At 33.9% G+C, this 27,025-nt stretch overlaps 1 protein-coding gene and 1 long non-coding RNA gene across 4 annotated transcripts in view; one reads left to right on the forward strand and one right to left on the reverse strand.

Moving 5' to 3' along the window:
* Positions 1–27,025, reverse strand: part of LOC126053268 (splicing factor 3B subunit 1) — a 647,576-nt gene that overhangs the window by 31,462 nt on the left and 589,089 nt on the right. Inside the window, exons 41-53 of the mRNA XM_049790888.1 lie at positions 25,741–26,613; positions 24,656–24,885; positions 23,244–23,574; positions 21,568–21,914; positions 20,448–20,628; positions 18,970–19,155; positions 16,521–16,684; positions 10,145–10,299; positions 9,056–9,246; positions 5,662–5,795; positions 4,621–4,956; positions 2,023–2,149; positions 642–836 (exon numbers count right to left, since the gene is read on the reverse strand). Coding sequence (XP_049646845.1) covers positions 642–836; positions 2,023–2,149; positions 4,621–4,956; positions 5,662–5,795; positions 9,056–9,246; positions 10,145–10,299; positions 16,521–16,684; positions 18,970–19,155; positions 20,448–20,628; positions 21,568–21,914; positions 23,244–23,574; positions 24,656–24,885; positions 25,741–26,613 — 3,450 coding nt within the window. The remainder of the gene's footprint in view (positions 1–641; positions 837–2,022; positions 2,150–4,620; positions 4,957–5,661; positions 5,796–9,055; positions 9,247–10,144; positions 10,300–16,520; positions 16,685–18,969; positions 19,156–20,447; positions 20,629–21,567; positions 21,915–23,243; positions 23,575–24,655; positions 24,886–25,740; positions 26,614–27,025) is intronic.
* Positions 5,786–25,797, forward strand: LOC126038607 (uncharacterized). 3 transcript variants are annotated; one of them, XR_007506053.1, is made up of 4 exons: positions 5,786–5,873; positions 17,513–17,630; positions 18,528–18,638; positions 25,709–25,797. It is a non-coding gene; the product is annotated as an uncharacterized LOC126038607 (long non-coding RNA). The 3 variants fall into 3 exon arrangements; XR_007506048.1 differs by lacking the exon at positions 25,709–25,797 and having other exon boundaries at positions 18,528–18,963; XR_007506051.1 differs by lacking the exon at positions 25,709–25,797 and having other exon boundaries at positions 18,450–18,539.

Genomic DNA, 27,025 nt, shown 5'->3' on the forward strand with positions numbered 1-27,025 from the left:
TGTATGATAAGCACTTTGCATATCAAGAAGCAGAAGGGGGGGGAGTATGATCAAATAAAAAAAGGTGTTAACAGTAAGATTAAAGATGAAGCAAGTGCCCAAATGCAGAGTGAAATTCACCTGAAGAGCTTAGATTTAAGGAAACAGTGATGAAGGCAGATAAAGACAAAGTCAGTCATTAATGCATATACCAGGTCATTGTGAAAATATGGAATCACAGGTCTCCCAAATCCCATTCTAGTTTCTCTACATGGCAATAATTAGGGTTTTTTTTACACTTATCCAGGAAAACAGCATGCTACACAATAGCATGAAAAGGCATCCTCAAAGCATGGTAAACAAATACATAGACTGGCAAGGGACAGTGGTTGCCTTAAGTTTAACCAATTTCACTATTACCTTACTACTGCAGGTTTTCTTGCCTTTTTTCCACCCAAATTCAATTCAAATCATGACTTGCTATTCAGAAGCCACCTGAGAAATTGGCAATAATCTACTACAACACACCATTTGCTTAAGTATTTACATTCATATATGTGAGAACATACCATGTAAAATGACAGCACTTTCTTTTCCCTGAGTAAATATTTTCAATGTGTTAATTAGCTTATGAATGCAAGCAATCAGGAATATTAACATACCAAGCTGTCATATACCAATTTCCATCCGTCCTTCAGTCGTGTAAAATCCTTACGAATGTTTGTGAAGCATGGCAGATCTTCTAGTCGACAAATTTCATCCCATGATTTTGGAGGAAGCCAGGCACATGGATTAGAAAAAGGATTGTCCAAACCTATGCCTCCAGTCAATAGAAATTTCCACTCATTCTCATTAATCTACAATGAAAAACACTGCTCTCAGGACTAAATAAATAAAATCTAATGGTTTCAGTACATTATGTAGGAAATCAATACATTTATCTGAATTCTTGCATTAGTTGAAAAAGCTTCTATACAACTACTAAAAGCTTATTTCCAAAGTATTCAGTGTCTGGTTTTCAGTTAAATGTGAATTTAAGGACTCAGAAAGCCTAAGATATGAGCCAATATAAAGATTCATCTGCATTCCTAACCTGGGAAATGAATCAGTGTTAACTGATTAGATTTTTAGACCTATTCTTCAAATCCCAAAGTGTGGAAGGAAAAAAATAGTGGACATATTTCAGGGAACCATGCATTTTGCAACCTTTTCCTATAATGCAAGTCTAAATATGAAAAAGAAGTATCAGCCTATTACATGTCTCATTCCTTTCTCAATACTCCTTTATCACAAAATTTCTTTGATTACTTAAATTTGTAAATTGAAGTCCCTGTAAATGAGAACAGCATCCCATGATTATTACTGTCAGCTCTTGAAAGAATTCACTTCTATGTATCCCCCAACATAAAATTTCAAAAGTTTCTAAAATTTTAAATGTTTCCTTATTACACTGAAACAAACAACTCCAAGCAACCATAAGTACTGTTTTGCAGATAATATGGTTAAAATGCATGTATTTCATTATGAATTTAAAAATCCTGTAAAGAAATATTTTGTAAAGAATTACTAGAAATTACTAGAAATTAATAGAATTCAGTTGGTACAAGTGTTTGATTTTGAGGAATTCTATGCAAAAATGAACAGATTTAGCACCTTAAGTGAAAAAGATAAGTAGTTTCTTAAATCAGTGGTTACAATTCATTTTTATATGCTCTTAGAACTCGGAATACATTACAGTAAAATTTTGTAAAGTGCTCACTAAGAATAACATAGGCTGGGTTTTGGTTTAAGTAATGTTTAGAAAAACTATCATCTAGCTCATACGTTTTTGTTATGTATTTATTTTCTTCTGGAGAATCTTTTTCAATGCTTATAATTGCTTATTAAAATTAAAATAAAACACCCCAAAATTGAGCCTTAAGTAATATAATTATATATAAACTTATTTTTCTATTCTTATCCTATATGTTCCTATTACTGATAGTTTGTATATGGAGTTTAATATTTATAATATCAAACTGCAAATTATTTTTAATTACTGACCAAGCTTTCATGTTTCAGCAGATTCACAGTTAGACAAAAAGAGAAGAGCAGCTTGTCCTTTTCAAAGAGGGAGCGACAGACATTGACATAAAGTGAGTAAGTAAAATGATCCTTGAGAATCTTCAACCTACAGGTGTTGGAAAAAGAACAGCCTTCCATTAATAGCACTCTAAGGAGTGTGCACTCTGGAAATATATTACAAACCATTTAGATCTCCTTTGTTTTCTGGTCAGTTACCCCAAAGCAATGATTAAATGCATGTACCATTTTGTGAGCAAAATAACATAAAAAAACATTTAAGTACCATACATCTTAGTAATACATGATTTTCAGAGGAAGTGAGAGGTCCCTTTTGGGAGGGGCAGAAAAGAGCAGCAATTTTAAAATTCATTATGGATATAAATACCAGGGCCAAAAATCAAAACTGTCCATCTTTAAAGGTTATCTAAAATATGTTTCCCATACTACAGAGTATTTTCCTTAATACACTACAGTACAAATATATTTAAAACACTGTGATTTATTATTAATAATTTCCTTTACATAGAAAGCAAGGAGGCCATCTATTGTTTTACAAAGGTTTAAGTTTGAATACCTAAGTCAAAATAAGGAAAAGTCCATTTGGGTGGTTAGAAATGTTCTGAATTTGCAGAACTACTTCAAATACTTCTTTCAAGGTAGTAACAAAGATGTGGAGAGGTGCTATAGCTTTTTTTTCCAACTACCTAGGTCACCAGTCCCTTGGCAGGGAGCTACTCGAAGGGTATTACTGCAGTTCAGACACAGTGATCATTCAGAAACGTAAGTGTGATCTATTATAATTGAAAAGTAGAAAGCTTTTCACAGAAGATCAAGATTGAGAGCAAGCTGTGTTGTTTGATCTGTGTCTGCTTTTCAGTCTTGTGTTTCAATCTATTTTTGTGTTCTTCCATTCAGCTAACAAGAAATAGACCATTTTTAATAATATTACTGCAATATATAAATGGCCCTTTTTTTTTTTTAGCATTTTAAGTCCTTTCAAAATTACTGATTCCTCATCAGTGAAATGGATATACAAACAATTTATACACAGAATACTGACACAAAGATGGCCATGGGACAAAAAGTAAACTCTTTTCAAGTTACAGAAGTAACAGTTTGCATGAGAAAAGAATGATTAAAAAAAAAATCTCAGCACAGACCCTGTAGTGAAAAATGACTGACTAGTGAAGACAGACTAAGACAGTCCCATGTGAATTATAAATTCACAGAGAATCTTCTGTGAGTCTGTCTTCCTCTGCCTTCACTGGGCAAAATTATCAAAATGGGCTTATACCAATCATTCCCTGGGAATGCATACTGTCAGCTGGGATTCAGGTCCTGTATCTTTATATTTCTGCTGTCAGAAAGGTTCTGAATCAAAATGAGATTATGTTATTTATTGCTTACTTTAATTTAGGCATACAGGGTAATTTTTGAGATATAAAAGAGTAAGATTTACAGTCAAAGAGCTAGGTTTATAGAACACACATAGCCTTGTGGCTAAAAGGCTACCTTGAATGTAGTTTCAAATATACCAAAATATTAAGCCCTGACTTAAATGATTAGTAACAATATCTTTGATAAAACAGTTATGCTAGACTTAGATTGCCCAGACCTTGACAAAATTCTAATGAAAAAATAACATTAATGACCAGTATGCCACTGAACTGAACACTACACATTAAACACTACCTTAGCAGGTACTAAAACTTGTATAATAATATGGACAGTAATGGATAATTCAGAAAATCCCATTTGCAATATTAATTAGAAAAATTTTCTGTATACAAACTGGGAGAGTAGTTTCCCTCTCCCATCCTTTGTTCATCTGAAAAACAGGCAAGTAGCTAAGTAACAGAAGAAATGCTCTATGATTTGAAGTTCAAATAAAGCCACTGAAGTAGAATTTAGTAACTGATGTGATAGAACACTGAAAAACTTTCTTTAAACAATCTCTGTGTAGATAATTCACTTTAAAGGGTGTATTTTGAACAAGCCTAATGTAAGCATAAAAGTGAGGTCCATCACATGCAAAATAAATTCAGGTCATTAAAGATTGCATAGTTTCTCCTGTTCTCATGAACAAGCTGGAAGAGGGAGAAACATCTAAAGCATAAAACAAGAATCAAACTGAATTAAAAAAAAATAGTTAGGTTAATAATTACTGCCTTGCACCCTCTACAGCCAAGAGCCCCAGTCACAAGACTTCATTCTCTCTCGCCAGTTGTGTGAAAAAGTTTCTCATCTGTTTCTTGAAGACATACAAAGTCACTACATGAAACAAAATATAAAAAACAAAGCAAGTGGACCATTTTTATCTAACTGATACTTTCACACACAACATCAGTTAGCAATTACTAAATAGACATAGTGGAATATGTTGCACTTGTAATATATTGTACCATTTTGTTTCTATGAATAAATTATTTTCCAGAAAAAATATCTGACATATATACATACAAAAAGATATTTCAAAATACAATGCCTGAGACAACACACTTTGGAAAAATGACAGTAACATTTCTGGAGTAACTATGAATACATCACCAATTACAAATGGTGAATTATTGCTCTTACCTTGTTTGTAAAACTTCAGATTGCTCCGAATTATCTATGGACATCATAAAAAGGTTAATAAACCACATGAGTGAATACTGGTACATTGGTTCAATGTTGGCTAGGTCAGCAATAGAAAAAAACAAGATTGACGAATGGATAGCAATAGGACGATAGCGCATACGAGTGGCATCAATCTTCTTTTCTGTCTCTTCAGCTACAGCTTGCTTTTCAGAAATCTCATTGGCCAGAACTTTGGAAGAAGACAATATCTTGATAGCAGTTTCATCCTCCAAAATATTTCCTTCTGAGGCTGAAAGAACTTCTAAAATTTTGTCTTCTATTTCTTTTAGCTGCCTAAAATAATATACAAGATTTTTAACATAAAAAAATTAGAGCTGTTTTCTCTTAGTTTTAATAAAATAAGATAATGGGTAGATTCTATTCATGGTATGCAACTTACATAACTAAACCTTTTTTTCTTATTAAACATGCCTTTAAATTTCTGAAAAAATTATCCACTTTCAGGCTAAAAATGGATGGCAAAGGGAGGAAGTGACAAACCACTTTGAATACTGCACATTTCATGCTTTGACTTATGGGGAAAGATGCCCTTTGCCATGTACAATCAGTGCAAATCTAGCACACAATGAAAACATTTCTAAAACACAACCGTTAAGATCTAATCAAAATTTCTGAGGACAGCAAATCATATGCCAACGTCATGGAAAGGATGTGCAAAAACAGAGGACAGGATCAAGAGTTACGTTTTGCAGTTACACAACCTGCAATTCAGCTGTTTAACATTTCCTAATAATCCCATAAATAGGAAGAATATCAGAAGAAGAAAGGCACAACCAGTAGGAATACGAGTAAGAGCATGCGTCCAAATCAGCCTAAAAAACAAACAGAAGCCTAAGTTTGGGCTCTCAAAAATAGCAGTCTTGAATTTCCTGGTAAAGCAAACAAACAAAAAAAGGTCTCTGAAATGTGTTTCCCATGATTGTATTTCCGTAAACTGCAACTTGCTTCTATCCATAGCACAGGAACTTGTCTTGATACCTTTTATTCTCAGCCCCTTGAACGATGAGGGCTTGTTTTTCTTCTTCAAGATCTGGCCTTTCTTTTGCAACTACGATTCCAAGAAGCTGATCCTGCATTCCTTCTGAAGTTATCATGAAGTTCAATAATGTTACCTGTTAGAAGATATTTTTTGAAAGATAGCACAGTTATGGCCAGATGCAATTAAAATGCTTCTTCCTTTACAAGATGAGGTATGTATAATATCATGTAATATGCTCAGCCAAACTTTGATAGTAAATGAATTGCAGCTGAGGGTTTAAGATTGTGTTGGAAAGCTAACTCCAGGATTAACCCAGAAAGTTAACTATAAAAGGGATGTGACAAGAATGTATAGAATTTCATTCTGTTCCTCAAAATTACACTGAAACTTTGAGTCCATATAACAAGAATGAACACTTTTACATGCAAGAGGGATCTACCCATTTGATACCTGTATGCATCAAGCAGCCTTCACAGAGAAAGGAGCAAAACATTTCTATGAATGGAAGATTCAACATAATGTACAGATTTTGTAAATAAATTTGGTTTTGTTTGTTTTCCAGAATTGTTTCATCTAAACATCCCAGTGCAAACGGGATGCTGGCACAGTATTTTGCAAAAATATAAATAAAGACCACGTAGATTTTATGGTGTTTAAACACTTTCACCCATAAATTTTTTGCTGTTTTCATAAAGTAAGTGGTAACATACATGCTGGAGTTGTACTTCAAACTATTATTGCCTCTGCCACATATGTTTTCTCTTTTTAATGGCCTTGTTCACATGCAATTTGTGGTGGTATTATTATGGGGACATCTGTATCCTAGAATTAGGATAGCATCATGTTCTCTTTTTCATGAGAAAATAAGTGACTGGAAAAAAAATATTGTTTAAAAATTCCAATCCCAGGATATATTTATAATGGATTCACAAAAAAAAACATACTCTTGCTGAAGAAGTGGCAAAAATGTACAATATTTTACATGAGAAAGGGAAGAAATACATTACCAGCAGAAGGCTAGAAAAGAGTTTGATGCATGTAGTTCAAAACCAAGAAAATAATCTACTTCTCAATCATCAAGACTGATGAAAGTATTGCTTTTAATTAATGGACTAGGTAATAGTGACTACAGATACTCTTTGGGCTTTTTGGGTGGGTACAGATGCCACTGAGTTGTGTTTCAAAAGAACATTTGCCTTGAACATAGTGATCAGTTAGAATATGGAATACCTGTGAAGTTAATTTGTCTTGATTGGTTTCTGCCACTAATATCTGAAAGTTGTCCAAATATTTGAGGCTTTTTTTCATGAGTTTTGCTTGTAAAGTTAGGAGAGGTAGTATTTTAACTTTCTTAAAATACATCACTAATCATTTTTTGTTATAGTAAGCCTCAACTGAAAAAAAAAAATTCAGAGCACAGATAGCTTATCACACTGTTTTCACACAGGAATTTTGAGAGGAGGTTCAGTTCTATTTGACACTAAGAATCAGTAAGATCTTCACAAGCATCATGGCCTGTTTCTTCCTCACCTTATTTAACCATTTTAGTCATGGGAAATATAAGAGGGACCTAATGTTTCAAAACTTCAAGGATCTTCTATAGGCTCCATTTCCCTTCTTCAAAGTAAAAGGCTAGCTATAAACAGCATTATGAGTTAGCTTTCAATCACAGCTGCCACGCTCTGAAAGGTTGGCTGGTTCAGACCTCTGAAGTCTAAGTGCAAACTGCTATCTACCTTCTACATTTCTCCTTGGTCCCTGCGGGACAGAATGATTTATTTTTTTTTATGGACATAAGTCACCTTTCCCTCAGCAGTGCTGAAAATTATCTGATTTTTTTAGTGGTTTTTAATACATTTAATCAATAAAGTTAGAAAAAAGCTACCCCAAATGGCTAATAACTGCAAATACATATCTGTGTAGTGTAAATACATGTAAATCCATGACCTGTGTATCTTTGCAGGCTTCACTATGTAAGTCACGTCAGAATTCAGTACAATCATTTTCTGCGAAATATGATAACCACATCAATATCCATTTTCCCTGGACTCATGTCATTAGCTAGCTCCTGAATAATCCTCAGGACAAATTCACCAATGGATGTTGCAATTAGCTTCAGAGCAAGATACTTAGATATTACTTTTCTGCCTCCTGATCCCTGTACAAGAGCCACCATAGCTAGCTCAGCCAGCGTGTGGTGTAGCTAGGAGTATACCTAACCATGTCATGAAGCAATTGCTCCTTGTAACAACAATTAACAACTTATGTCTGACTGCAGGGAACCCAACTAGAGAAGATTCATCTTTAGAAACTTTGTATTCTGGGGAAAAACCCAACCAAGGAAACAAACAAAAAAAAATAATACTGTATTGACTGTTTGGCAGCTAGGAGATTTTAATTGTCTGTTAAATAAAAAACTGTTCCTAGGAAATAACCTTCATAGAGCTTTCAAATGTATATGTAGTCTAAGAGTAAATCTTTTGGATGTTCTTTTCCTTTCATATTTAATCTTTTTTTTTTCTGAACATGCAGCTAATTAATTTCTTTGATAAAAGATCAACGTCTAGGTGATTTGATGTGCATTGAAATGAACAGAAGTTATTACCTTTCATTAATTTTTGTCATTTTTTCCTGCATCAGTACTCCTTCATTGTTGAAAAAACTTACTGTTCCATTTTACTGAATATCACAATAGTTTAAAAAGTTTTTATTTCAAGGTTTTGTGTTTCAGTATAGTCTATGTTTAACCAAAGCATAAATTTGCAATACTTTTCTATAAACAGTTCTTCAAAAGTAATAATAAATAAAAGGAGGAATACATCTCCTAAACAACTTCAAAAAGCCTAACCACTAATTTTATTCTTTAAAACAGGAAACCACATTTTTTGCCCTAACATAAAAAAATAAGAATAGCTATAGTTATCAAACACATAAAATCTGTAAATATATTTTCTATCTGTTATAAACAAGGCACAATGCCAGGAATTGCTCAGACTCCTGTCCCTAACTATACTACAGTTAAAAATCATTAATATGAAAGCCTAATGTAGAGTGTGCATGTGAGGTGACTATTATATTAGCTCCTTGTAAATATTTTTATAATGAAAGGTGACTAAATAGCATCAAGAGATACAGACTGGGAAAGGTGATAAAATTAATTAATTAAGTAAATTCCTGACTGTATGAAAGAATGACAGTATTGCAAGGTGAAGTATTACATATGAGAGATGTCAACACTTCTAAGATGATACCAGTCTTCCGGCAGTGTAAAAAAACCCACTATGCAGGCAGGGGAGGAGGAATAAGCAAACGCCAGAAATTCTTCCCTGGTTTTAGCCAAAGTCTCATTTTAAAATTAAAACAGAGTTGCACATTCATTTTCAAAATTCTCACCTTAACAGATGTTTCAGGAAGATAATGTGGATTTCTCAGCTTAGTTGTAATATAAAAGCGGAATTCAGGAGCATACTCAATAGTGGAGTCTCCAAGGCAAATGCATATACTCCCTGACTGTTTAAATGTCTGTTTGAGCAAAAGTGGCTCTAGGATAGGATCAAGTTCTTCTCCAATATTCTCCAGTAGCACTTCAAAATAACATAAGAATTAGTAGGACTTTCTTGGCTTTTATATTACTGTTTGACTGTTCTTTACAATACATATGTATAATGTGTATTTACAGTGTGTAAACAATAAAAATATTAATCAAGTAATATCTAGTGATAAGGTTTATTCTTCCTAAGAGTATTCAGCTGATTGAAAAATTAATCAAAGAAATGTACCTTTAATTTCTTTTTCTAATATTATATCAATTTGCAAAAAAGCAACTAAAATGCTATCACTGTTACTTCTGTCAATGGCTTAGAACAGCAGTTTAAGGCTACCATTTTTAAAAAGGGAAATAACAACAAATTAAATGGCACATGCCACAGAAATAATTTTGGGTATCTAAGTTTGCTTCAATTTTCACTGTAAGCATATGACATTGTCAAAATCAAGAAAGAAATAATGAAGAATAAACAATCCATTTCATTACTTGTAGTCCAGTTAGGCATTGAAAAATAGCTGTTTCATTAATTTATTTCTGTTTGAGGGTAATAAGACTACTTGCAATAAAGATCAAGAATCAGTAATGATCACAGCCTAGCAATCTGGTATTTATACTCCTGAAAAGCCAAACAAAAACAGCATTACTTTTTAGAAATAAAATTATTGTAACATGAAAACAAAGAAATGGCAAATCTCTTACAGCAATTAAAGGATACAAATTAAACTGAGTATTATAATTATATTGTGCTAAGAAGTATGTTATAACCTGGGGCGAGGACTTTAATTACTATAGTACTAATTTGATTCAAAACAAGAAAAAAATTTGTTTTCCTTAACTATGATAACATTTGATACTCACTTGAGTTTCATTTTTTAGCTAATTGTGCCCCCTCCAGGTTCTTCTGTAATTTACACTTTCATTAGTCATTAACCTACCAGGACTGCCAAACTGAATGCAATTTTCCAGTGTTGTAACAAATTGAGGGTCACTGAGTTTGATTATATGCAAACTATTGGCTTTTTCCATGTTCTTTATCCATTTATTGGCTTGACCCTGAGGATCTATCATCAGAGGCCATCTTCTTGCGTTACTGAAGGGAAAAATACAAACTTTCAAAATTGAAATATAAGCTCTTCAAATATTTACCTCAAAGTACTTCTTAAGGCAATTTATTCCCTTTTGTCATTAAAACAAAAGCGCATCAGTATGAAATTGTAGCAGGCACATACTCAGGTATAATCCTTGAGGAATTTAGGAGGAGATAGATGAATCTTAAAGTTCTTCGTTTACAAAAAATAATTTTCTTCTTTCTTCTATTCTAAAGTATTCAGAATAAGACTTCTTACTTCCTAGAAAGTTTAATTGCATTTCATTTTATAACACTTTCAAAATAAAAAGGTCTAAGTTTTGAAATTTCAAACAGCTGTGATACTTATATGCATAAGTGAGCATTTTCAAGTGAAAATTAATGGGATTTTCCACTAAAGTGACATGTTAGAGTCAGTATAAAGGGAAATATATAAGCAGCTTCAAGGTATCTACCTTTTAATTCCTAATTTTTAAGCAGCAATGGACATGAAGAGCCTCTGGATTTTATTTTTTGGCAGACTTAGTAACTACTTCACAGATTTTTTACAGTTTTCTCTACCACATATAGTTATATTACCAACGTATCTAAAGACTAGTGACACATGCTAATGGTCAATTACAATTACAGCAATAATCACCTACATTAGAAACCATCTAAGCAGGCTAAAGTGAGAATTCCAAAATAAATGTAGTCCTAAAAATTTGGATCAAGGGGCCCAGTTGGATCCCAGTTGTTTAGGAGATATAATACAGTCTACTACTGGAAGGAAAACAGCAGCAATACCTTTTTTTCCAAATTCAGCATGAAAAGAAATCTGTGGCCTTTATCATTATTACAAGTTAGCTTACGCACAATGACACCAGCAAATTATTTATCATTAACAATTTTTTTAAAATTGAGCCTCTCTCTCTTGAGGAATTCTGATTCACAAATAAAACTTGCAATGTAAACAGGTCTGCATCTGTGTTCTTATTTTCCTTAAATATACTAAGATGAAATGTATGCAATTAAGTAAAACACAATTTCATTTTTGTCTGATCTTCAGATACACCTTTTCTTAGAAAGAGTGATGTTTTACAAAAGGTTTCCATAAATTGTCAAGAGAAAGTGATAAGCTTTGAATTAGAAAAAGGTACAGAGCAAGTAGTTGTAGATACAATGCAAGTTCTAAAAGACAGTGCTCAGACAAACTTCGTTCAATGTAATCTAAGTTCTTGCAGGCTTATTTGTTTCAAAATTGCTGGCAGGCAAAACTGTGTAATACATTAGAAACCTTGATCTTCTTTCAAGAGAGTAATTTTAAAACAGGTAAAGCCTGGTTTAAGAGAGAAAAATTCTTTATATTCTCTGTTACAATCTCTATTCCACAAACTTCGTATTAAGAACTAGGTGTAGTTGTAAGGCCTATTTATACATGTGTAAGTATAACAACACACAATAATACACATGTAACCCTTAATCCAAGGGTTCAGCTGTCTGTGATTCAGGCACAGTTCTGTGAAGCACAGCAGTGTGACTCCAGATTATCATTACTGAAAAAAATATTTTTTTAAGCTGTGACAGACTGGATAAGCAAAACTATGTAAGATATAAAAAGTGAAAACAAAGCTGAAAGGGAAGTTGGTTGCTTGCGAATAGTAACTCACAAGAAGTTATGGAACTTTGGAAAGAAGAAAAAAGCAGAGACTGTTTTTTATTTTTTTGGCAATTGATGTCAGATGTGGCAGCTCAGCAAGATCAAGAACCAGTCCTTCGCAAGAACCAGTCCTTTACAAGGAGGCCAACATTTCCCCACCTCAATGTCAGCCTTCTGGCTAGCACAAACTTATAAACCATTCTTGATGCAGTTATGAGCAAGATGATGTTTAGTTCAGTAGTGTTAGTCCTAACTATCATGTATGTTTATTACTGAAAAAATAATTCTGTACTCAGAAATAGTGACTGATCCTGCCTGCAGAATCTCTGCACAGTAAAATGTACCCAAATAAATGTGATCCATTAGAAGAAGGAATATATATGGAGGTAGGGAGCACAAGCACCTTAGGTTCTTTGCACTCAAAATGGAGATTGTGGAAGCAAGATAGAAGTTCAGGAGCAAAAGGTTTGAAAGAGAAATGTACCATGTGTAGCAATAGCCTGAGATTGTACATGGGATGCTACAGAGGATCCTTCTGTGTCATGGATCATAAATTGGACTTGGGAGTGACCATTCACCAGCTGAAACAGGATGGCTTTCTTCCCCTTTGTAAAATGATTTTAAAAAATGGGTCATCTGGAAAAGACCCTTTTCTGGCCTACCCATGAAGAAGAAAGCTTTCACAGGTAAAATGCATTGAGACATTCAGGAAATGCATTTGTAATCCACCAGGACAGCATAATATCTAAGCAGACATTTAGAAAGTTAAAACATGGGCTTTGTAAAGTTACGAATATTTTGAATAATTTGATAAACACAGATAAGGGCAAGTTTGGTAGCACAATAGGTCTGGAGAAGCAAACAGGATTTGAAATCTGAACATCTGTCAGATGAGGCAGTAGCATCAACAGTATTAGAAGACAGTCTCACAGTAGGTAACAGTGTTCACCAATAGATCCAAAGTGTACTGAAAGAGTTGCTGAGCTCACAAATTGCTAGGTGGTTCATTTACTTATGAGAACCGAAAGGGAGACCCGAGGGATATATATAGCCAGGTGATTTTAAGAGTAAGATGATACAAGGCGATACAGCAATTGCAAACTGTAAACTGAACACAGTAAACATACATGTTAAGTGCATTCTGAAACAGACAATATTTACACCGTTTGCTCATAATAATTTAGCCTGTTCTTGTTTTAAAACAGAAATTTAAGATTTGAGAAAACCTCAGCCAAAACATACAGTATGTATTTCTTTCCCTAATTACTTCAAAGTTTCATTCACATATTTTCAGCATATACCATTTCAGACTCTCTGTGTAACAGACATGAATACTTAAGACTAAATAACTGAAGAGTGGTTCTCTAATAACAACCAAACACACATAGGTTTCATCAACCATAAAATCCTTCTTCATTGATGGGAATGCATAAGCAGTCACTGTGTATGTTTGCAAATTATCCTTGAATAGGTCTCTAATTCTGCTTTTTAAAAAAATCGTTGTTATAAAAAGCTTGAGTTGCATTTTATATGGTTCCTGGGGTCCTAATATAAAATTCATCTAGCCATAAACTCATAACTACAGGCATAATATGTATCATCAATTTGAGGTAGATTCTATCTCACATTTCAAAATTAAACTCTATCATTATTTAGTTTTAAAATGCTAATTGTCTTTCCATTAGTTCAAAGAGAATTTTGATCAAAGCTTTATAAAAAGTGAAGTGTTGGGATGTACTGTAGAAGTGTTGAATTCATTAACATTTGTCAACTGTTTAGCCTGAGTGATTGAATTATTAATACAGTAATTACTTTTAAAAAGTTACATATATAATGATAATCCCAGCATATCTCCTCTAACTTCAATAAGTAGTTTTGCTTCCAAAAGTACAACCAATGCCAATTTTTAAAGCCAAATGAAAGTACATTGAGGTTCTTTAGCTAGTACATTATTTTTGTCTTAGCTGTTTCATTTTGCACTTTTGTCACCTATCCAGCTGCCAAAGCTGAAGTATTATCTGCACATTTATGCTTCCAAAGCTTAACCCTGTAACAGACAACTTCACTTATGTGTGACAACTTAACATTCACTCTACAGTAAAAGAAGTATTCATTCACCAGGGCTATACAACATTAGACTCCTCAAACAGTGAGAAGAATTTTCATGTAAACAGTAGCAAAAATTAAAGATTTATATTTTAAGTTTCTGCAGTAGCATACTGTAAAAAAGATGCATAAACTTTAGGTACATGTTATCACAGACTTGACAACCATTAACCTGGCTATGGAAAAGAAATATAATTATTTATTCATTATCCAGAAAAGAGAACCAACAAACATGAAGTAAATGGGTAGCAATCACAAACAGAAAAGCAGTTAAAGCAACATTGTTCCACGGTCAATTCAGATTCAGCTGTGCTAAGAACAAAACCTACAAGTGAAGTCAGTAGCAAAGCATTAGCAAGCATACTGGACAGAACTGAGAGGTTCTTTGTTTACTGTCATAACAAATGCAAGTCCAAATGAAAATCATAACTGCTTATGCAAGATCACAAAGCTCAGCCTAGTGCAAGCACCCAGCTCTAACAAAACTGTCAGTGCCATACATATCTCAGTCATCAGCAGGCACATTAATCTAAAGCTAATCACTGTAGATATTTCTATGTTAAAACATTAACATGGTCAGTTCCCATGCTGTATGTTGTCATAAAAATCACTGAAGTTTGCACTGATTGTTACATTGATATATACCAGATGAACTCTGCCCAGACAAACGTAATTCTGGTGACTGATGTGAGACACAGATGTGCATGTATTAGAACACAACATAAGAATGTATAATCACCTTAAAAGTGAAATGCAAGAACATTCGATTTAGAGTTTATGGGATCCATATTTTCTCTCTATGAGGAATTTTGAGATTTCAGAATTTGTTTCACTTTATAAATAAGAATGAGAATATCTTGAAATATGCAGAATTTTAAAAAGTTTTTGATCAAACAATGTATCGTTAGATAAAGTCAAAGTATTTTATTTGGATTTAGCTTAAGATAATTAGAAAAGGGAATGTTTAAAAACAAAAAGGGAATTTAAAAATGAAAAATAAATCCTTCTTTCCTTATCAGAACTTTCTTCAACTTGGGATAGATATGACTATTGCCATACTAACTACACACAACAGGAAACTACAATTGCAACTGCCAAGCTTTTAATGATAAATGGTATTTAGTAAATTCCAGCACTCCAAAGATGCAATTAGGTTTCTGCTATGAATTCACATTTTAATAATTTTGTTTTTAAAGTTCTTTGAGGACTGGACTTGGTGCAAAGACTTTGTGGTGCCCCACTCATAATGCCTACTAAAGAGGTTCCTACACTAACCCAAAACCCAAATCTCTCAGCTTTTGTCTAGGAATATGCCAGGTTTCTCCACTCCAGAAGGGATCCTAGAAACAACTAGTCCGTGTGAAGTATTGATAGGGGAATGAGGCCCTAAAGAAAACAGACTCCAAATTGTCAGTACAGATACAGGTTTTCACCTTTCACCAAATATCTAAACCTATCACATAGATGAGGAAGACCCATATCTAACTCCCAACTGCCTGAAGCGATGTGAAAGCGCACCTTTCTGAAATAAGGGGTTATTGCAGAAAAGGCCTATCTCACCTTTACTTGTTGAAGCAGTTTAGAAGTACATAGAATAAAAGGCAAGAAACAGAGGAAGAAACTGGCAAGAGCGTATGGTTGGGATCATCCTCTGTAAGAAAGAAGACTAGAAATTCTCTCCATTCTAGCTTTTTGCACCTCCCTTACTGCCTTCAGTAGAAGATATACATGGGCCTTTTTTTGTTGTTTTGTTACTATGCCGTAGCAAAATAAAGATTCGGCTTATCAGTGTAAAAAACATTTCCTAAATGTCAGGGCTTTGCACACTAAATACATTACAAGCCTGGATGTTAAAATCTCCTACCAGTTAGCAACATAAACTGGAAAACTGTTTACAGAGAAGCAATCAAGACATTATCTGTAGTATTTCCAGTGCCATCTTAGGGAAAAAGTGTGTGACACTCATAGAAAGATTAGCAAAATAATTTTCAGTACCTCTGCAGCAATACCTCTTGGCAGCAAATTATGCCAGCATATTTCTTTAAAATTAAAGAGCTTTAGCTTTTTAAAGGAGAATTACTTCCATATCTACTGATTATACTACAAGAATAGCATTCAAAATTCTATTCCTGAAGCATTTTAGGATGTCTTAAACTGAATCCAGTGTGCAGCATGTTAGTAAAAAACAAAAAAAAGGGGGGGGAAGCAGGGGAAGGTATCATAGCAATCCATAGGAGTTACAAATGAGGGGAGTGAATTCACAGATTTAAAAACTTTACATTGTAAAGTTAAAAAGTATTATTAGTATTTCTTATAAATTTAAACACTACAGTCATTGTATAATGCTGGTTGTTAAATCGGATATACAGTAGAAAACGGTCTATAAAAATAATAACTGAAAACTATGTTGTAAGAAGCTATTTAATGAAAATTATTCATTGTCATTTTCTTTTTTTTTTTTTTTTTTTTTTTAACTTACGAGATAATGATGCCATTATCAATAGAAAACGTGTCAGAAGGTAGTCCAGCAATATTCCAAGCTCTGATCTCCACTGGTTCTCCCAGGGTATTTGTTAAGGAAAAGTCATCAGAACAAGGAATGTCTTTTGTTTTACATAGCAATGCCCACTCTCTAGTTTGCATCTAGATAAAACAAAAACAAATATTAACTGAAGTTCTGACTATTCATAAAATTTTCAAACTAGTAAACCCCATATTTTTCAACCCATTTCCCATAACAGTTGCCACATACAAGATCACTATAGCTACAAATAGAAACTCATCCTTCTGTATAAAATGTCTGAAAATGTCTCTAAAAATGCCTTTGTATGTGATTTCTGTATACGAAATACAAGTTTATTTGGTCAGAGCCTTGGTATGATTTTGTTCACCATTTCAGCAGTAGTCTTCTATACTATGAAATGAGTGTAGAACAAATGTACATATTCTAACTAAAAAAAAATTTAAAATCTTCATTATTTAACTCTCAGGACACATATAATGAGCACTTCTCAGGACTTAACCAAACGTAACAACAATCATTTAGAATTGCTTTTCACTCTCTATATCATCTAACTCACTACAGTTGTGTAAACTATACGTTTGCAAGGTGCGTAATAACGAAGACATACACCTTCAAATATGTAAATCAAAAAGCATATTCCACTAGGAAGAATGCTTCTAAAGAAAGAAAATGTATAGAAATAGCATGTTCCTGTGAAAGGTACAATCTTTTATGAAAGCTATGTACAAGGTCAAAGAAATGTGCTGTAATATTCTAAACTAAAAACTAGCTGGCAAAACTAGCTGGCAAAGCCTCAAGCAACAAAACTCAGAAATACAGTGTTAAAGGAAATGGTCTAAGGGCTAGAGGCATGCACAGAGATGGTGAATGAAGGATTCATCAATTTGCGTAAAACAAAGTTGATATTCCAAAAGATATCTTAACTTTTTCTCTTATGAAAACTGCAGGAGAGAAAAAAACCCAAAACATAGCAGCAGACAAAATGAAGAGCTGCACAAAAGTGATTATGCTATCCAACAATTTCTGAGAGATACCCAACTAACATGTGTCTGCACAATCATGAGGGTAAGAATAAGTAAGCAGAAATCCATACTTGCTGTTGCACAAAGAAAGAAACTGTGCAGTCAGAGAGAATGAAATTACACTAAGCTTTTCAGATGAAACCACTATGTATTCAATTTTAGTGAATAATCATGCAGATGTCTCTGCCTTTTATGCATATCATCTGCACCTGTATCCACACATGCCTGGAATACAGTTCAGCACCTCTTAAGATGTTTCACCAAAGGCTCCTACCTACCCAGACACAACGTTATACACAATGCAGGTTATAAGCATAAAAGAGAACACTCGCTCAAAATTATGTAATTTGGAATTTTAAAAAGTGCTGACTATTTATTCACACTATAAAAACTCACACCATAAACGCTCATTCTATAAAGTTTTAAAATAGTAACATCACAACATGGACATTTTGAAGAAAATAATTGAAAGAACAGTACAAAATTTTCTAAAGAAAAATGGACAAAGGAAGTACATTGAGGGAAACTAGAAATAAGGATTATATCCAAATTCTATGTTCAAATGAGGTACATGGATTTTTATCTTTTTTCCTCACTTAATTTTTAGCAATTTTTGATACCCTGGACCTAATTTTCAAAAGAAATTGATGATAATTTCTTTGGCTGAATTCACTTGCAGGATTTGGTGTTCAAAAACTTTCAAAGTCAGGGTAATTCTGACATCCAAAATTTGTTATATCTAAATTCAGCTTCCATGTCAAAATCTTTTTGTATTCGGAATTTCCATTTATTTCACTAAAATTTACAGGCACAAATCTGCTATGTCATTGAGCTACTGTATCTTTTGTCTCTTTTCATACAGAACTACTCCACTTTCAGAACTTGCTTAATTATGCTGCTGCTGAAATAGAAGCCAATTCTGTTTTCTTTGAACTTACAGAGAATTTAGCCATTGAATGGAATAGGAATAACTAGAGCCATGAGGTATAAAGCTACTAGCAATTGCTTTAGAGAAGAAAAGGAACCAAAGGACTCCATGCTTTACACAGCAGTAAGTACTATACAGTAGAATAAAGGAAGAACTTCCCCAGAGTGTCCTATAAAAAAAACTCAAAATCCTACAATACAGTTTCAGTTCCAGTTTCACTTATGAATTCTATTAAAACATTACTTAGCAATAACTGAAAACATCAGTGTTATCAACATTCTTCTCATACCTAACTCAAAAACATTGCATTGTACCACCTACTAGGAAGACAATTAACTCTATCCGAGCTGAAACCAGGACAATAATTATAAAAGATAAACTTTATTTTAGAAGAAAAATTAATAAAATTTAGATTATTATAAAACATGGGGACAAAAATCACTGTATGTATTACTTGTCTGTAGCTGGATGTAAAGGCTCCTAGGTAAGCTACAATTCCCGAAGAAATAAGTATATCTCCAGTCAAATTGATGTACTGCCTTCCCAGCTCCAAAGCAGTCTCATGCCAGCGAGTTTTCTCACCCCCAAGGCCACCAATCAATTGTTCTGCTCGCTGTAGTTTTTTGCTGCATGAGTCAACCTCAGAATAAAAAAAATTGCTGATTATATTACATGATCACTTTAAAGACATTTTACAAATAATAAAAGCAATTCAAGGATTATTTTCCTGTGCAGATATTTTCTTAAGTAATTTCATCAAATAGAAAGAAAACACCTTCTCATTATAATGGAAATGTTTAAAGAACAAAAACAATCTCAGTACCAGCACAGTAAAGTCTATTCAGTTACACTATTATCTAAATAAAGGAAGACCACCAGTATAAAACATGCCATTCAAAATAGCTCTGCATGTGATATGGAAAATATTAATAGTCAAGGAAATGATCTACATGTCATAAGAGAAGCAAAAACACCTTAAAGAGATCACTGTCTCATGAAAGTAGGTACGTCCTTTTCTGCAAAAAACACATCCTTATGAATACATAATCTGCATTTCTGGTGTCAGTTTTTAACTACGCCATCTTTCCAGGCATGTTTATAATCTAACAAAAAAAATATGACTTAACAGGAATTTAACCCAGCTGTTAAAATTCTTTACTATCTAGTAGAGACACATTTCAGCCATGGGATACAGGAGGAAAATGATGCCAACTCTTGCAGCTGTTACAATCCTCTCTCTCTTCTGGTAACCATAGCAGCCAATTTACACCACAGTAACAAACCGCTTGTGTAGTTTATCCATCCCTTTTACTTCCAATCCATGTCAGGAAGCAGAAGAAACACGCAAAGAGCTGACTTCAACTACAGACAAGAATTAAGACTCCATTTCAAATTCCAATACTGTTTTGGTAAAAAAAAGCTCAAGATGAGGTACTCCAAATCTTAAAAAAAATTCTGTCTTCTAAACATTGCCTATTTCTGCACACATACCAGCTATTTAAGAGTCAGGAACATAGTTTACCAAAAACATTCTCAAAATTGCATTAGCACCGAATGCATAAATAAACTTTAAAAACTTTAAATGTACTGACTTACAAGTTAATAGATGAATCAAACTCTTAGTACAAATAATTGAAAATTTATTTCCTCACAAGAAAGCAGATATGAGTGAGAATGTAGGAGAGGGATATCAATTAGTAAATTCATAACATCTGCATTTTCTATTACTTTAAAGCATTTATTCCCCAAGTTTTGCTCATTTATAACTTCAAAACCTTTACACCTAAATAAAAAGATGATTATCTAAAAGTATGACTTGTTCAATATATTGGCAGTTAAGAGGAAAAATACCATTTGACAAAGAAGCAAATTTTAAATAACTTTTCTGGATATCAGTAGAACAATAGTTCATCTTTTGTTTGCATTATATACCTGATTTTCCAAGTCAGCCTTCTCCTGTTTCTTGGATTCCAGCATCTGCTGGAGTACAGCCAATTTATCTTGAACCTCCCTCAGGTCTGCTTGTTTCTTTCTTAGACCATCCATAGCAATCTTTAATTTTCCTTCAGCCTGATTCAACTTTAGCTTCTTGGGTGCAACATTTTTTGTCACTCTAAATAAAGTTAAAGAATAATTAAACATCCGAAAAATACAACCTTACTCCAGGTTTACTATTAAAAAAATGAACACAGGAAAGATGAAGGGAAACCTCAGCAACTCAGTAGCTCATGCAATGTTCCATTTCATAATTTGATGATATCTGAAGACAATTGGTTTTTACTTAATCACTTGTTTTTCTGCTGATACTGACTGATTTATGCAGTTTCTTCAATTTTTTCTGTAATAACAGGTAACAATTAAAAGCAAAAACGGTTATGCTTCCAAACTGTGTCCCATTTGACCACAATTTAGAATCCATTATGGATTTGTGCCATTAAAAACACACAAATAATCATATATATTAAGTAACACTCACAGACACTGTACACATGCATACAGCCAACTACGTACACAAAATAAAAGAAAAAAATTAACAGCTTTTCACATCCAAGGATCTATTTTCCAATTTTGAGGGTTTCAATCTTTTACACGGGTATTTTTGTGAGGAGACTAGTGGAAATAACATGTAACTGAAAACATATTGTTCATCTTTCCAAAAACAACAAGCAAGAAAATACGCTAGGATGTCCCTATGCTCAACTTAAATAATATTTCACAATTATTAGCCTCATAATTAATGAATCCCCTCTCATACTGGTGTAAGTTGCAGATCTCCTTTAAAGTCTACCTTTTTAGTTAATTTTCTCTCTGATACTTGTTAATAGTTATTCTCAAACTGAGAACTCAACCCAGTATGCATTTACTAATCTGAAAATCAGCCTCTACACCTTAACATCAGATATCTTACATGAATGAATCTTTATGAGTGCTTGTTTGCACAAGTTTCCCACTAGTAAGAAGTAATTTCACATCTCTTTTGGTGTTAAAATAAACTGACCTCTTTAATCAAATTTATTTTAACCTTTTTTTTTTTATTTTTATACATACTTACGTATCGTAAAACTCCATGGCTATGACCCATTTGCACAGACCCTCTGCTGCCGTGGAAGCATTTCGAATCTTGTCTGGTACAAACTCAGGATTTGTAAGATACTGTTTTCTTATGATAGCCATGTAAGCTGGGGGAATGTTATCCTTGTCATATACATGAAGAGACTGAAGAAATCTTATGTCACCCAGAAGTCTCTTAGCAGGACCCCAGAAATCCTCAATTTTTTTTCCAGAACCTGTTGGATCTGGAATCCTATCGGCTTTGATGCCTTTAAGGATGCATATAGCTTCCATTACAAGCTTGACACCAGCAGGAGGACTCTTCATGGACTTAACCACTGTAATATCCTTAAAACAATAATTAAACAAACACCCTTAGAGCTCTGAACATAGGTGGATTAATTCTTCTTTTACAATAAAATTAATAACCCTTTTTATGTCAAGATAATATTTTTCCATATAACTTTGCTATTCTCATACTTGATAATTTCAAATACACTATGATCTCAAGTTTATAGCACAAGCCTGGATAGCCCATACATATAAATCTCATTTTCTTTTTTCTCCATTTTTTCTAGTCCTTTCTTTAAGGTACTATGCAGGTTAAGCTAATGCTGACATCTAAACAAAAATATCTGAAATCTAGTCAACAATCAGTTTAGAGGAGGCAGGAAATTCCTATCTGTAATTCATTTTTAGTTGTACTTTTTCTGCTCCTAATTTAGTACTGGGCATTGCACCTCTGTTAAGATTTCCAATATTCCAGTATTATTATGCTCTACCCTTCAGTTCAGGCTCTACTACAATACTTCCAAGCTCACAGGATCACATCAGCCGTGAATTAGTAGATTTAAGATAACAAGGTAAAAGCTGCCTTCAACCCATAACTAAAGTTCTATGCTCTTCAAGTACAGAAAATAAATCAGTTAGTGTTCTGGTCAGTTATTAAACTCCAAGAGTGAGCTGAATGAGGGACGAGGCAGCTAAAAGGAAGAAAACTATTGGGTAAGAAGCACTGACATTATAAGAAATAGCAGGAAATTAATAAGCAAAGTTTTAACTGCAAATATAGAATAATAGTATAAAAGAATTAAACACTTCTACATGTATGTATACAACTAATTAAGCAAGAGGTTTGTAAACTAAAGATTTGTGGGGAATAATCTCTCTTACTCCTCCCAAAGAATAACTCTGCATGGAAATTCAAATATTCTTTCCAGGAGCTTTTCTCAGAGAATACATACTCCAATAAATTAAAGGATTTCTAGATTCTCATGTTTATTTTACCAATTACTGTTAGATTTTGAGAGCTCGCCCATGGTTTCTTTGAGGTCTAAATCAATTTGGGTAGAAAGAGGTATCTTTTGAGTTCCGGGAATGCCCACTTGTGCCACAAAACCCAGAGAAATGTTAAGACTGGATTTAAAAAAAAAAAAAAAAGACAATTATTTCCTTGAAACTCTGAACTACTGTTCCTCTGCAACCACAAAAGTGAAAATGAGAGGGAAACAAGAGCAGGTAAATAAAGCCAGGAAATATCAATGGGGCGGTCATTTCAAGAAGTTTCTAAATTGTAAAACTGTGTAAGTGTAATGTAAAATCTGAAAAGGCAGACATTCCATGCTTTTGTATATCTGAAAACCTCTCCAGTCTGTAAATATACGTTGTTAGCCATACCTGCGCAGTGAGAGTATCAAGAGCAGCCAGAGCACTTTCTAAACAAGGCATGGCTTGTGCTAAGTCAGCATCACATTCATCTTTGATGGCTTTTGCAGCCATAGCCTGCTCATTTGCCACTGCTTCATCAGCTTTCACAACTTTTTCAGTTTTGGCTACTTCCAAAGATTCTTTTTGAATAACGACCATCATCTCATCAACCTGCTTGCTAGCTTCCTGTAACTGAGGTTGCAGAGCTTCCAGCTCAGACTGCATCAAGGCTACTTGGGATGCAGCAGAGTTCAATTTCTCCAAGCCAACTTCATATCTTCTCTTCGTTTTCGTCACCTTACTGAAAATAAATAGGACTTTATTACAAAGATATTTTATCAGTACTTGATCACTTCATTCATTGGGATCCATTCCCCAAATTTCTCATTACTCTGAATAACCAGATGCTCTGCCAATCTTGTTTGGTCTGTTTAACAAATAGTAAACACAGCAGGAATTACTTGAGCCATAGTCTTGAACTATTCTATCATACATACTCAGAGACTAGGATATAAATAAATAAGTGATCACTTATAGGTAAATAAGTGATTGTTAAGCTTCTGCCTCTTTGCTGACAGGAGCTACAAAATCAAGATGACGCAGTAGTAACAGACAAGAAAAGGAGATGGAGGAGATGTGGATACACTCATGAAGATTGTTACTTGAAGTGAGGTTGAAATAGGATTAATATAATGGGGAAAATCATTTTAGCAGAAGAATGTGAATGGCTCTGGAGACAGCCAACAATGTCAGAATCAAGAAATTCCAAAGGCATTGAAACACTACATTCAAAACTGTATTCTTTTATTCCTTTAATTTCTTACTGCAGGTAGTGTTTCACACGGCCTGTTGATCAAATTAAGCATTTGTCTTTAGTGTTATGGTAGTGTCGCATCAATGAGAAGGAGAGGAAAGAAGGAACTTTCCATCACCAGCCATGAGACTAGAACAGATGTGCACATGCATACAGATGTCCTTTCTGCATAGGCACAGCACAGCTGAACCCTACACTAGCTAGCCAATGACTCCTAGCAACTTGGAAGCTGGTTTCCCAAATGTCATCTTCCCTAGATCCCCAGAGAACCAAAGAGTAAGCAGGCTGCATTAATTACTCTGGTAGCATAATATACATAATCAACATATAGCAACATCACCAGGGATGTTAGAAGTGGTCTATTTCAAGTATATTTTGAGACCATCGAGTCAGACCTTTTGTCCAATAAGGAAGCATATGTCCTAAGAGTACATTTTATCCATCTATCATTCTGTCAATTTAAATTAATTAAAAACAATTCACTTGTTCAGATTAGCTATAAAAGATAGAAAATAATATTTTGGTGAACTTGAGTTCCTTTAGAAAAGGTCACATTGTAAATCCTTACATGCGTTTCTTTTCAAGTAGACTTTTAAAAGTGGAGATCAATTCCAAGTATGAAGTAGGTGTAACATAGTTGTGTCTTTGAAGCTCTGCATGGTAGAAGTCAGATAAAACAACGGTAGATGTATGAAAGCTTTTACACATATCAATACACCCACTTCGAGTTTCTTCTGACATTTCAATGTCTTCCAAGAAGTGAGAAGCAACAGCTTCTAATGCATCTTCAGGCCATGTCTAAAACAAATGAATACTTTCTCTTATTCAGTACTTCACACTCACAAATCTCAAAACATTTTTCAAAAAAGTACCTTTACCCCATTTCATAGATAAAGTTACTTAGTGATCCACGCACAGAGAAGTAACTTCACGATGAAAAGATCATCAAATAGTACAATAACGGAAATGGAAAGAACCAAACTACTTAGGGATTCAGTTCAAGCCCACTGTCTCATTTCACCCAATCGAAATACTTTTACTGAAAGGAAAACTTTGTATTTTTACTATGGCCATATATGTAACTGTCTCTGCTCTTCCTCTTCAAAATAACCTTTAAAGATAGAGTACTACATTTTAAAACTTGATGAAATTTAAGTTTCTCAAATTCTTTATATGATTGAATTCTACATCTTAAAAATTCTAAGGTCTTTTGCACATAACAGTCAGATAGAATATACTTCCATCACAGAGTAGTGGGGAAAGATCTGGTGTTCTTTAACAAAAGATGTCTATTTTTGACAAGTGTTTCAGTTTCGAATGTTTTTGGCACACTAGATTCTGGTAGTCGGGGTAATAGAAGAAAACACTACATATTTAAATCTGTAATGTCTACAGTGCCATGTTCATTCAGTTCTACTCTTATACCACAATCACACAGTTATTTTCGTGATGATTTTGCATTCAGCCTATACTGGCCTTTATTACAATCAGAATGGTTCTAATGGCATAAATAAAACATGACACTAAGAAAATTCAAGGTATTTTTCAGTGCTAACTTGACCAAAGAGAATTACTTGCTACAAAAAGGGTTGAAGTCATGTTTCTATTGCATTTCCATTAGAATAACAAGGCCAGCAAAAGTTTTGGGTTTACCTGAAACCAGTCTAGCGTGCAGCAGTTGACAAGAGCTGGAAATTTACGAAGACGATTACGGAAAGCATCTCCAATGGGACTCATTGCCAGTACTATATGAAGCTGATTTCGACAGCGATCAACAAACATGTTAAAAAGAGCTATAGGACTGCCATCTGTCTGTTTGGTCCTGTCCCGTTGGCGATCCACTTGACGCATTTGTTCACAAATTTCTTGTTTTTCATCTACTGCAAAGAGGTTTGGCACTTCACCTGCATTTAATAAGTTGTTAATGTCTTCTAAGAATGATTCCTTTTTTATCTGTGTATCTGTGAACAAGAAAACTCCCTGCATTTCCCCTTCAGTAGATTTTCTTAGTATGACTTTTAAGTCTTTATGCCACTCAGTGATACCGTAACTTTTAGTTATTTCAACCTGAAAAAGGTTGTATTCAGCCATGTGGGCTGCTAGTCGAGTAAGAGATTGTCGACCACTACCTCCAACACCAACAAGGAGGGCATGGCTGCAAGGCTGTTTCAGAATACGGGAAATTCTACAAATATGTTCTATAGCAAATTGGAACAAGACAAGCTGCATTGGCTTTTTGCTCACGTTATTAAACTCTTCAAGGTGACTCTCTACAACTATTCTCAATTGATTCACATCACTAATCTCCCTGTATTTAGTGTCCTCTCTCTTAGGGTCATGAAAATCACAAAACATTAAGCTACGTAAGTCATCTTCTTCCACTCTGCCATCATTGTTGAAGTCCAGATTCTGGAAAAGTTCATGGAAGTCTTCGTGTAAGTCATTTTTCACTACTTCTTGGATAAAACCAACAAGCCAAGCCCGGTCAGAATTATCCACCAAGCGATCATAATACACTCTAAGAACCTGTATAATGAAAATGTAATTCTTTTAATAGTTGCTTCTGCTCTTGAATGTATACTTCTTTTAAGCAAGATAAAACAAATGCAATTCTGAAAAAGGCCTCAAAATATAAACTATCTTAAACTCACTGCGTAGAAAAAAAAACCAAAATAGATATTTAGAATTAATTTGAACAGTTGAGCCCAGTAATATTACTTCTGAAATAAACTGAAAATTCATATAGAAATACATATACACACACATATACATATATATATTTATAAACATTATTACATAAGTTCATAAAATGCTGCTGCAAAGAGGAAGGGAACATGTTGGTCTTTCCACTACAGCTAGATAGGACAAATTATGGGCTTCTATTTCAAGAAAGATGACTGCAGCTGGATATTAGAAAATGTTTTCAATGAAAAAGATA

Source organism: Accipiter gentilis, chromosome 1 (genome assembly GCF_929443795.1).
Source record: "Accipiter gentilis chromosome 1, bAccGen1.1, whole genome shotgun sequence".
In the NCBI taxonomy this organism is placed as follows: domain Eukaryota; kingdom Metazoa; phylum Chordata; class Aves; order Accipitriformes; family Accipitridae; genus Astur; species Astur gentilis.